Source organism: Polypterus senegalus, chromosome 18 (genome assembly GCF_016835505.1).
Source record: "Polypterus senegalus isolate Bchr_013 chromosome 18, ASM1683550v1, whole genome shotgun sequence".
Taxonomy (NCBI): domain Eukaryota; kingdom Metazoa; phylum Chordata; class Cladistia; order Polypteriformes; family Polypteridae; genus Polypterus; species Polypterus senegalus.
The window spans coordinates 70,822,788-70,836,136 of NC_053171.1; the positions used below are offsets into that span (position 1 = coordinate 70,822,788).

The 13,349-nt window shown below is 40.5% G+C and overlaps 2 protein-coding genes across 2 annotated transcripts in view; one reads left to right on the forward strand and one right to left on the reverse strand.

The window, feature by feature from the left end:
* The first annotated feature begins 2,566 nt into the window (after positions 1 to 2,566).
* On the forward strand, positions 2,567 to 3,657 carry LOC120518745 (zinc finger BED domain-containing protein 4-like). Its single transcript, XM_039741689.1, has 2 exons — positions 2,567 to 2,752; positions 3,272 to 3,657. The coding sequence occupies exons 1-2, from the start codon at positions 2,577 to 2,579 to the stop codon at positions 3,423 to 3,425; spliced, it is 330 nt and encodes a 109-aa protein (XP_039597623.1). The 5' UTR covers positions 2,567 to 2,576; the 3' UTR covers positions 3,426 to 3,657.
* Positions 3,658 to 8,059: 4,402 nt separating this feature from the next.
* The window catches only part of si:ch211-10a23.2 (uncharacterized protein LOC567812 homolog), a 40,778-nt gene continuing 35,488 nt past the window's right edge, over positions 8,060 to 13,349 (reverse strand). The window contains exon 4 of the mRNA XM_039741682.1: positions 8,060 to 8,841. Coding sequence (XP_039597616.1) covers positions 8,698 to 8,841 — 144 coding nt within the window. The 3' untranslated portion in view covers positions 8,060 to 8,697. The remainder of the gene's footprint in view (positions 8,842 to 13,349) is intronic.

The window sequence follows — 13,349 nt, forward strand, 5'->3', positions numbered from 1 at the left end:
TAGGTATGAATGGTATTATATGATGGACTCTCCACTTACACCGTAACACCAGCAAGACCAAGGAGCTGGTGGTGGATTTTAGGAGGCCCAGGCCCCTCATGGACCCTGTGATCATCAGAGGTGACCGTGTGCAGACCTATAAATATCTGGGAGTGCAGCTAGATGACAAATTGGACTGGACTGCCAATACTGATGCTCTGTGTAAGAAAGGTCAGAGCAGACTATACTTTCTTAGAAGGTTGGCATCCTTCAACATCTGCAGTAAGATGCTGCAGATGTTCTACCAGACGGTTGTGGCAAGTGCCGTCTTCTACGTGGTGGTGTGCCGGGGAGGCAGCATAAAGATGAAAGACGCCTCACGCCTGGACAAACTTGTTAAGAAGGCAGGCTCCATTGTAGGAGTAAAGTTGGACAGTTTAACATCTGTGGCAGAGCGACGGGCATTAAGCAAACTCCTGTCAATCATGAATATTCCACTGCATCCACTTAACAGTGTCATTTCCAGGCAGAGGAGTAGCTTCAGTGACAGACGTTTGTCACTGTCCTGTTCCACTGACAGACTGAGGAGATTGTTTCTCCCCCACACTATGCGACTCTTCAATTCCATCCGGGGGAGTAAATGCTAACATTACTCAAAGTTATTGTCTGCTTTTACATGCATTTTTATTACTATTTATTTTAATATTGTTTTTTGTATCAGTATACTGCTGCTGGATTATGTGAATTTCCCCTTGGGATTAATAAAGTATCTATCTATCTATCTCTAGATAGATAGATAGATAGATAGATAGGCATATAGAGTGAAAAGCTCTATATAACAGATAGACAGACAGGTAGAGTGAGTGGCACTAGATAGATAGATAATGTGAAGGGCACTATATAATACATAGATAGGAAAGACAGACAGTCTGCATTAGATAACTAATGAGTCATTGTTTAAGATATATAGGAAAGGCACTATATATTATAGGGATGCACCGAATGTTCGGCAACCGAAATTATTCGGCCGAAAATAGCCAAAAAAAGCACTTTCGGTGTTCGGCCGAATAAGTAAAAAGGCCGAATAAATTTTGCCGAACAATGACGTTTTTAATGACGCGATCAAATAGTAACCCGCGTAGAGTGAGAGGCGCGCGCTTTATGCAGCAAAAATGTCAGCAGTGTGGAAGCACTTTAAAGCGTCAGAGAAAGAGGCAAAAACGGCTGTTTGCAGACACTGTTCTGCTGAATTGTCCAGAGGGGGTACATCTGCAAAAACATACAGCACTTCAAGTTTAATTTATCACTTAAAATCAAGACACCCCGAACATCATGCAGAGTACGAGAAAGACACGGCGGCGGCTACGGCAACAGCAGCAGCGAAAAGGAAAGTAGCTACTCCCAGTCCTAAGACACCCACTCCATCTGTGGCTGACTTCTTAGAAAAGGCAAAAAAGTTTGCCAATGACAGTGCCAAAGCTAAAGGTATTACTAAAAGGATAATGGAATTCATCGCATTGGATGATCAACCATTCTCTGTTGTAGAGGATGTTGGATTTCGCAGGCTTATAGACCATATTGAGCCCCGTTACACCATGCCTAGTAGACGGCATTTCTCAGACGTGTGCTTACCTGAGATGTATAACGTCGTTTCAACTCACGTCCATGAGCTCTTGGCTACAGATATTGCAGCCCTCAGCTTCACGACTGATATTTGGAGCTCGGATGTGAGCCCCACTAGTATGCTGAGTTTAACTGCGCAGTGGATCGACACAGATTTCAAGCTACAAAAGATTGTGCTTCACTCACAAGAGTTTAGAGGATCCCATACAGCTGTAGCCATATCCGAGGCGTTCGCCAACATGTTTGACACTTGGCGTATCGACCGATCTAAAGTGCATGCGGTAGTCAGTGACAACGCAAGAAATATGGCTAAAGCCATGGAAGATAGTGATCTGAAAGGCATACGGTGTATGGCACACACAATTCAACTGGCGGTCAACGAGGGATTGTTGAGTCAGCGCAGTATAGCAGATGTGATAGCGATAGGCAGGAAAATTGTTGGCCATTTTAAACATTCACCGCTTGCCTATGCGCGCCTACAATCTATCCAAGAACAGTTCGGAACGCCACAAAATCGTTTCCAACAAGATGTGAGCACAAGGTGGAACAGTACATATTATATGCTGGAAAGCCTTTTTGCGCAAAAGCGAGTCTTGGCTACATACATAGCAGATCATGACCTGCCCGCGACATTCACCGCATACCAGTGGGTGTTAATCGAGAACGTTCTCTCTTCTCGCCCCTTTGAGCAGATAACAAAGAGATAAGCTCATCTGATGCATCTGTGGCAGACGTCATACCTTTACTTGCAGCACTAAAACGTCTTTTAAACAAAGAGGCTGAAACAGACCACGGAGTTAAAACAACTAAAAGTGCGCTCTTGGAAGCTGTCAGCACACGATTTAGTCAGGCGGACTCAGAACCCCTGTACTGCATCGCGACTGTGCTTGATCCACGATATAAAGATCATTACTTGGATGTGGGGAAAAAGCTGCGCACACGAGAAATGATCCAAGCCAGTCTCGCTGTCTGACATGTTCGATGAGATCCTCCAAGAGAATAACCCATTTGCAAGACAGAGGACAAGCTCAACCGCTCAACAGTTAGATGGTTATCTCTCAGAAGTCCCCATCCCCAGGAGCAATAACCCTCTCGAATTTTGGAGGACCAATCAAGGCCGCTTTCCCGACCTGGCGCAGATGGCACGCAGGTAGGCTATGGGAAATTAATTTAAGATTTTATTTATATTTTGGATTATGGTAACACTTTATAAGTAGTTTCTATTTTTAACATTAACTAACAATGAAAAACCCTTATTAAAAGCATTTATTAATCTTAATGTTAACATTTACTAATACAGTATTATTTACAGTAATTTTTGAATTAAAAAGTATCAAAAGTGGTAGGCCTATTTGTTAAAATTGTTAATGCACTTATACTAACATGAACTAAATATTTTTTATTATCTTACATTAACGAAGATTAATAAATACCATAACAAATGTATTGCTCATTGTTAGTTAATGCAATAATGTTAACAAAAGGAAACATTGTAAAGTGTTACTACCTATATTTTATATTATGTATTTTGTGAAAATGTAACTATTTTCAGTGTAGTAAAATAGTAGGCCTACACTGGGTTTCAACCATTTCATTATCTTGAAGACATTGTTCGTTTTGAAATGAGCAACTGTCAGAAAACTGCAATAAAATTTCAACTATTCTGCAGGTACTTGTCTGCTCCATGCACAAGCACCGACAGCGAGAGACTGTTTAGTGCTGCATCTCATGTCATCGATGAGAAGAGGAACCGACTTTCATGTGAGAAAGCAGAGAAGCTACTTTTCATAAAGAAGAACCTGCCACTTTTCCTGAAGAAGTAGGCTAAGTAGGCTTATGTCTAGAACAGTTATTCATTTGTTGTGGGTTCATCCACATTTTTTGCACTATTCAATGCACATTTGTTGTTGTAGACATAGAGTTACATTCTTTCAGCAGTCAGTTATAGGCCTAACATAGGCTATTCAAGAAGGGGGGCTTCAAAGATGGCCAAATAAAAATATTTTATTTTACTAATTTATTTATTTTAAGTTATATTGTGCTTTGTTTGTATAATATCTGCTGGAATGTTAAACAAAAAAATGTTCAGTGTTAAATAAATATTTTGAAATTGTATTTTTGTTATTTGATTTATTTCTCTGAAAAGCAACACAAAATAGTAAAAAGCTAATTTTTACTATTTAATTATTGTAATGGTGAAAGAATTGGCAAAATAAATGGAAAAAAAATGCGAAACACCGCGTTCGGTATTCGGCCTTCGGCCAAGCATTTCATTATTATTCGGCTTCGGCTTCGGCCAAGAATTTCATTTCGGTGCATCCCTAATATATTAGATAAAGAAAACCACTGTAAAAGATAGATATATAGGAAAGGCACTGTAAGACAGTTAAATAAATAGATAATAAAAGCCACTAGGATAGGAAAGGCACTATATAATAGAGTACCACATGATACTCTACTTGATGAGCACCACATGATAAGATCTTACAGATGATTTGAGGAAGGCAACAGTCTTAAATATTAGAGACATGATGGACTTCATCTATCCATCCGTCTTTTCTCTTAGTCTCATACTAATACAGTACTGTATAAGCAGTATTTTTGTTTTGGGTGTTATGTGTTAGTTAGTGGAATGGTGCTACACTGGTCAGTGATGCTGCTGCTGCTGCTGCCTTACAGCTGCAGAATCCTAAGTTCAGTTCATTGTTTAAGTGGGGACTACACATTTCCTCTCTGTTCGCCTGGGCTGTGATCCTGTGGTAATAGGTGATCTGGTGAATGGAGGGATCATGGGAAATCAAATGTGACACACAACAAGACTCTTATAGCCAGGAAACTGAAAAGCCCATCCAAGTGCCAATGTTGAAAAAAAGTTAAGAGAAAGCAAAACACCCTACAGGTCTGAATGGTGCACCAGACTACTGATGTAGGGAAGGGGCCATTGAGGGGCTTTTAGGGAGTACCCCAGACCATTATGCAGATATTCAGCACAGTAAAGAGAATCCAGCAGCTCTTTCTCATCTTAAATAAACCATCAACCTGTGCTTGTAATTATGGCAGTATGGTAAGGTCGGAGGTGCAAGGACACCTGGGAATACAAGAGGAAGCTAAGGGGAGATAGCCCTTGGGAATACTGATGGCATCATGACCCTGGAAGTAGCCAACTGGTGAGGTTTTAAAGTTGAGTGCAGAGCTGGTTAAGGAATGTTCTGCCAGCAGGATAGATAGATAGATAGATAGATACTTTATTAATCCCAAGGGGAAATTCACATAATCCAGCAGCAGTATACTGATACAAAAAACCAATATTAAATTAAATAGTAATAAAAATGAAAAAAATAAAAATAAAAAAGCAGACAATAACTTTGAGTAATGTTAGCGTTTACTCCTCCGGGTGGAATTGAAGAGTCGCATAATGTGGGGAAGGAACGATCTCCTCAGTCTGTTAGTGGAGCTACTCCTCTGCCTGGAGATGACACTGTTCAGTGGATGCAGAAAATAGAAAAATAGAAAAAATAGAAAGATGAGAGAAGAAACAAGGTAATGTTTGTGGTGTTGTACAAGGAGTAAGCCAGCTGATAGACAAGGGTTCAAGACCTCCATCCATTATCCAACCTGCTATATCCTAACTACAGGGTAACGAGGGTCCGCTGGAGCCAATTCCAGCCAACACAGGGCGCAAGGCAGGAAACAAACCCTGGGCAGGGTGCCAGCCCACCGCAGGGCACACACACACACACCAAGCACACACTAGGGACAATTTAGGATCGCCAATGCACCTAACCTGCGTGTCTTTAGACTGTGAGAGGAAACTAACACAGACCGAGGGAGAACATGCAAACTCCACGCAGGGAGGACCCGGGAAGCAAACCCAGGTCTCCTTACTGCGAGGCAACAGCGCTATCACTGTGCCACCGTGCCACCCCGGTTCAAGACATGTGTTTGCCTTTTGGTTTTTTTTTTGGAAATTTATCTTTTTACCTTCTGAAGAGATGCTAAGTGCCCACTAGAGTTAACTCTAGGTACTCTTATTCATATTCACATCACAGAGATTTACTTGGTTGAGTGTGTGATTGTGTGTGCCACAAGATTGACTGGCACCTTCATACAATGATCAGCACATTCTACTAGGATCTTCTAATAGCCCTTAAGGCCAAACTGCCAGAGATCCCACTTTCATATCACCCATCGTTTACACTGGAGTTTGTGTAATTGGTCTGAGTGACCTTTAGAATGATAGATTTGAAATTTTTCTCTCCAAGATTGTTGGCTGATATTTTCTATAATTAACCACAAAGTTGTTTGTGTATGATGCATTAAGCCCAAAAGTCAATCGAGCAATAATGACATTTTGCCACCCCCATTAGTATCTTCTTTTAATGAATCCTGTTTCCATGTTCCCTGCTCTGTTCATTAAAATATGCTCTCTGTTTACGAGCTATATACATACAGTGGAAGGCTCACTACCATTGGATAGCTGAAGTTCAGAGCATTCTAATGAGGTATAGTTGCCTGTGATTGGTCATTTGTACTACGTGCCACAGCTGTGCGTAACCACTTATCTTTACGCACCATTACGCACCAATACACTCCGATGCGCACAAGGCTTAAGTTGGATTGTGAAGAAAGTTTTGACTTTATTGAGAATGACATGTTTGATGAAGAACTCAAGACTATGCTTGATTTATTTATTGAGTACATTGGCAATGCTTCTTAGCATACAGAGAAGTAATTGTTTTGCTGTACTTGTCCCTCTCAAACTTTCACACAAAGATTCCCTCCCCACACCCCTCTCGACTGGAGGTCACTGTATCACACCGCTCACGTCACAGTGTCACAAGCATATGAGAAAAAAAAAAACAGTTTCAGCTAGTGACTTTTCACTGTATATTTCCCCCGCCCCTCCACCAAAGGGATAGAGGGCACCGTGAAATATTTCTTATCCCGTTTCTAATTGTATTTGCTTTACCCTTGGCTCTTGTACCAATGCCACCTTCCTCAGAATGGAGGAATGAATCACTAAAAGGAAATAAAATCAAACTGAGGCCTTGGGTTAGGGAGGCTGAAGCGAGTATATTTAGAAAAGTCTTGCAAGACCATATCGATCCTTTCGGTGGTGTTGTGGGGGAAAAGTGGTGGGCGGATTATACCACAAACAAGTCTCATGCTTGCGAGCGTGTGACCTCCTCCTGCATCTCCAAAATGGCACAGAAACACAGAATTCACTTTGTCTCGAGTTTGGTACAAACGTGGACATGTTTGGAAACTTTGGTGAATTCTGTGAAATGCAGTGAAGTCAATGAGAAAGAAGAAACTAAACTAGTTTTGAGTTTATTTTAAAGGTGCAGGGGTCTTTTATGTGTCTCTGAGGGCTATGGTAGCATTCAACAGAGGGTAATAATAGACTGCAATACCTTTTAGGTCAGTCATGCAATGCCTACAACATCAGTCACGAAACACCCATTGCATGCCCAGTTACATTATGGTTAAGGTTAGAGTTGTGCATGGGTTATCCAATTCAAAGGGCATTTACTGACTGATGTTGTGGGCATTATGTAAACTACATCATAGGTATTGTGGGCTGCAGTTAGACCCATCTCGAAGTGTCTGCTAACCATGCTGGTCCGATCGATTATTGTGGCCAGAAATGTGACCTGAACTGTGTGGCTAACCACTGAGATAAAACTACTTTCTGAGTCTGCAACACAGAGTCCTTCATGACTGTGTCTGCTGACCTCCAGTCACTACAACTAACTGACACCCACAGAGCTTGTGACACAAGAGATCAGTGGGGATCGGGACGGCTGTCCCCGTCATTACCATCCATACCATACTATCTGCACTACACAGGAAGGAAGTAAACTCACTTAATCCAGCAGAGAAGACACAATGTACAATGAATCTGGGCAAAACAACAATGTATGTTCATAATATTCCCATTATGGTCAGCTAATATACCCCCCTTTTTTTTAATGCATGAGGGGTGCAGATTCCAACTGGAGTACCGATTGTATAGTCACATCACGCATGCCTGTGTATCCCATATATTATTCACGCATGCATGAAGCAGATCGGTGAAAGGTAAGAGTGTGCTTACAGTACACATACTTAAAAGTTCTATGCTCAGCGAGGCATAAATCATACATGTAGCACAGATCAGGTAGTGACATTCCCCTTCAACATGGCTGCCAGAGCTCAGAGAATCATTGGGTGTTGGGAAATGTAGTTTGACTTAGGAATGAAAAGTGTGGCAAGCAAAATCACCAGTGAGTCAAGCAGATTTGTTGCAAAAAATGCTTTGGGAAATTTCAGCTATCAACACAAGTGATTACTAGGTAGCAGTCAAATACCATATGTCTGAATGATCTACACCGTTCAATTTTAAAGGGAATTTGACATCACAAAAACGCAGAGAGATCCCCCTCTACCCTCACAGAAAGGATGACAGCACAACACATAGTGGTGATTGTCTTTTTATTGATTCAACGCTAACACAATAGGCACACAACCTGTTTTTAAATCCATATGTTATATCAAAGAACATTCAGTATCCAATATATAAAAAAATTACAAAAAAAAACATTCACCACTGTAAATCCATGCTAGCATCTCTGGTCTGACAACCAACTTGAATCAGAGTCTAGTGGCCATTGTTGTGTTGATTTAGCATTTCTGTTGTTTTATATTCTTTTAGGACTTGAAAGTTCATGGATCATCAGTCCACCTATGGTAATGGGCAGGCTATCTTATTCCAAAAAAAAGTAGACATGCTAAAAAAGGAGATTAATAATATATTGAGAAACCCTGTCACGTGTAAATTAAAATGACCATCCCTAATGGATGTGTCATCACGTGGTAAAAGCAGGAAAAGAAATTGTGGGAGAAAATGGATCCAGAAGTGTGGTGTGTTGCACTTGCAGTTGGTGCTGTACACAAATACGATGCTTTCTTATTCCACTCAATAAACAAGCCGGGGTCAACAAAACAGTCCAAATATTACAAAAGTACACATTTATAAGCAAAAATACATTCACTTATTATGAAAACTGCTAAACCACCCAACTCTCCACAGTTACTGTGCTGCCAACCTCTTCCTCAGGCCACTTTGGTGAGACGCATGTCGCCTGAGATCTGGAGAACGGTTATAGATTGGAGTTCTCTGATGCGATGAGTAAATCCACACAACGGCTGTCCGTCCACCAGTATCCGAAACTGCTGATGCTCACAGAAGATTTCCATCTGAAAAAAAGATGAAATATCATTTTATACTCCTCTTAGGAATTCTAAATGTGAAATTAAAAAATACAAAAAGAGGTTCTGCACTCTCTGGCACAAAAGCTTACAAACAGCAGGCCAATGAAAACAGCTATGGAAATCCATCTGGTCCAGTTTATCCACTACAAGGTCATGGACAGAGCTGGCATTCATGTATTACTAACTAAGTTGTGTAATGCATTAGTGTATAAATTCTTGAAATCAAATTACAATTACTGATGCAAACTGCATCCACACAACTGTATTTTCATTTAATAACTCAGACTTTAGCCTCCATTTTTACCTTTTGTGGACACTGACCTGATGTTTTTAACCCACAAGACTTTTGAAAATGCACTCCAGAGTCATAAAAGTCTGAAAACACCTGCTCGGCATTGCAGCGTGGATGGGTGACAAGATGGTATTCTAAAAACGCAGATTCAGATTGTGCTCTGATTGGCACGTGCCCATTACAAAGCCTTTTCCTGATTGGATCCTACTCATTAAAACATCTCATCCCCAGATTAGTCAACCCTCACTGAGGAAAACCATATGTCAACATAGTAGACAACGAAGAATCGCTTTCCGTGGCACTTATTGTGTTGCTTATCTGTATGCATCTAAATTATGTTTTGTACAGTTTGAATGCTGGATGCATGTGAAAAAGAAAAATCATTTATCAGTTTGTATCATTTTGGAATAAATCCCATGGCGGGTGTTACCATCCCATCAAGGATTTTTATGTTGATGCGCAGATGCCCAGTGTGAAAACACTGGCATGGATGAAGATAGTTTTCGTTTGAAAATGCAATGTAGTGTGGACGTAGTGTAAACTAGAAATTCATTACTTGTGTTTCTAACTAAATAATATGTAAATGCCTAAAAGGGTTGGCACTTCATTTTATATAACATTCAAGAAGGTAAGTGTGGCTACCAGGTGTGCATGATTTGCATGCACTTATAGAGCACATTGAATTTCGCAGCACTGGTATATACAATATATCTGTACCGGAGACGTGTCATTTTACATTTCTAGCTAGTTTGTTTTACTTGAAGTTTGCGTTGAGGTCGACTTTCTCTTTATTAAGTAACCAGCTATGACACCTGTCAAAGAGAGGTGAGAGAATAATTTGAAAATGTTTGCTATCTCTTGACCTCCGTGTATCTATTGTGCCTTTCTTTGGTATCCTTGTGTAGCTGACCCTCTCTTGACTGGTGTTTCTACTGTTGAACACGTTCCCGTTAAGGCTGCTTCTCAGACTGTGTCATTATTTTTGAGGTGACTTTTTCACCTCCCTTCTGCTTCCATGTTTGCCATTGTCAAAGGTGACTCATTCAGCATGCCACCTATGTCTTTACTCCGCCTTGCGCGTGTCACACTTGCACTTTCTCTTTCGTCACGTCACCAAAGCCAAACTGACCAATCCGATTGCTCAGACAGACTAGACAAACAGAGTTTAGTGTTTTATTACATACTATAGTAGATAAAGATATCAAGCTTTACTTTGCACAGTAATAACTTTTTAGTTTTATGATGCATTGAAAGAAATTGCTTAATAGAAAGAATTTATTTCTAGTTTAAAGGATTACTCCACCCAAAAATTATTTTATTTATATGTTTCTTAACCCATTTGTAGTGATGTCAACTATTTTTAATCTCGTGTTTTCATGCATATCAGAGCTTCTAATAGTATAAGTCATCTATGGTGACCAACACTGGACAACAGCAAACAAGATAACAATGTCCATAAAAAAAGTCACATTGGTTGTGTTGCATAATCCACATGTCAAATGATCCTGTCATTGCCTTACAATTTGGAAAACACATGCATATTTTGGTAAAACATTTTTCTACAAATTCTTCCAGGAAATCGGAGCAATGCACAAATAGGAAACTCATCCAAACAGGATCTCAGTTTTGAATCGAAAACCCGCCTCTCTCATTGGTAAAGAGCCCTGTCTTCCACTCAAAAGCTTGATCCTGTCTGGACTTGGTTCCTGTGTGTGTCCCACTGAGGTTTTATGAATTTTAGAAAGTGATGTATTTGTAAAGAGCTCCCCTTTTCTCCTGCAAAAAAAAAACTTTTCATTTTTTTCAATTGAGAATATATAATCTGTAACTAAGGAAACAGACCCCTGCAGTAGTCACCAGCCCCTTGCTATTGCTGATAGGACTGCATGAAAACTTTAGCCTTCCCAGGGTGTATCATTCTTTTCACAGCCTTGTTTGCTGCTAATGGTTTTGACTAATAAGAATAGTTTATGAGTGAAAAGCTTAAAGCCACTGTCTGTCTGTTACTCGTGAGCTGGGAAGTTAAATTGTTCATTCCTTATGTAACAAGGGAACACTCTTCTGGAGTCTTTTATTGGTGGTAAACTGTGTTGAAGTAAAAGTTTAACTTCTGGCCTGTTGCTCTGACGTCACATCTGATGAAGACCATGGAGCGGCTGCTGCTTCACCACCTGAGGCCATAGGTCCGCCACGCCCTCGACCCTCTGCAGTTCGCATACCAGGAGAAGGTGGGAGTGGAGGATGCCATCATCTATATGCTTCATCGATCCCTCTCCCACCTGGACAGAGGCAGTGGTGCTGTAAGAATTATGTTTTTGGACTTCTCTAGCGCCTTCAACACCATCCAACCTCTGCTCCTTAGGGATAAGCTGACTGAGATGGGAGTAGACTCACACCTGGTGGCATGGATTGTGGACTATCTTACAGACAGACCTCAATATGTGTGTCTTGGGAACTGCAGGTCTGACATTGTGTGCAGCAATACAGGGGCGCTGCAGGGACTGTACTTTCTCCGGTCCTGTTCAATCTATATACATCAGACTTCCAATATGACTCGGAGTCCTGCCATGTGCAAAAGTTTGCTGATGACACTGCTATTGTGGGCTGCATCAGGAGTGGGCAGGAGGAGGAGTACAGGAAGCTAATCAAAGACTTTGTTAAATGGTGCGACTCAAACCACTTACACCTTAACACCAGCAAGACCAAGGAGCTGGTGGTGGATTTTAGGAGGCCTAGGCCCCTCATGGACCCTGTGATCATCAGAGGTGACTGTGCAGAGGGTGCAGACCTTTAAATATCTGGGAGTGCAGCTGGATGACAAATTAGACTGGACTGCCAATACTGATGCTCTATGTAAGAAAGGTCAAAGCAGACTATACTTTCTGAGAAGGTTGGCATCCTTCAACATCTGCAGTAAGATGCTGCAGATGTTCTACCAGACGGTTGTGGCGAGTGCCCTCTTCTACGCGGTGGTGTGCTGGGGAGACAGCATAAAGATGAAAGACGCCTCACGCCTGGACAAACTTGTTAAGAAGGCAGGCTCCATTGTAGGATTAAAGTTGGACAGTTTAACATCTGTGGCAGAGCGACGGGCGCTGAGCAAACTCCTGTCAATCATGAAGAATCCACTGCATACACTGAACAGTGTCATCTCTGGACAGAGGAGTAGCTTCAGAGTCAGACTTTTGTCACTGTCCTGCTCCACTGACAGACTGAGGAGATCGTTCCTCCCTCACACTATGCGACTCTTTAATTCCACCCGGGGGAGTAAATGCGAACATTAATTTTATTTTAATTTTTTTTCATTTTTATTACTATTTAATTTAATATTGTTCTTTATCAGTATACTGCTGCTGGATTATGTGAATTTCCCCTTGGGATTAATAAAGTATCTATCTATCTATCTATCTATCTATCTATCTATCTATCTATCTATCTATCTATCTATCTATCTATCTATCTATCTATCTATCTATCTATCTATCTATCTATCTATCTATCTATCTATCTATCTATCTATCTATCTATCTATCTATCTATCTATCTATCTATCTATCTATCTATCTAAAAGTAAAGTCAATCCCTGCCATAGGAGTCCCAGGGTGAAATATGTGGGGTACAATAGAGACAGTGAGGCAGGTAGGAGTTTACAGAAAACGGTTATGTGGCAGGGTTTTCACATTTCTTCCTATCACTCATTTACAAAAGAACCATCAGGGATGGTGATAGTTGGTACCTCTCATGTTAGGTCGTGTCACAGGTGTCCTGATCACACAACAAAGCCACAAAATATAAACAAATATTTCATTATTGGGAGGAATATCTTGAACTGTGTACATGTCTGGGAACTTTCAGAATTCAACGCATGATAGCCACATTAGTATTTTTGTTCATTGAATTGCTCATAAGCAACTAGAATTACACAGAAACAAAAAAATGTTCAATATCTAAACAAATGAAAACACTCTAAGCCTCATGTGTCGTATTTTTTTAAATTTTTTTTCACCAGCCATCTGGAGTTTTTTTTTTGTTTTTTCTGTCCACCCTGGCCATCGGACCTTACTCCTTTTCTATGTTAACTAATGTTGTCTTATTTTAATTTCTTATTTTGTCTTTTATTTTTCTTTTCTTCATTATGTAAAGCACTTTGAGCTACTTTTTGTATGAAAATGTGCTACATAAATAAATGTTTTTGTTGTTG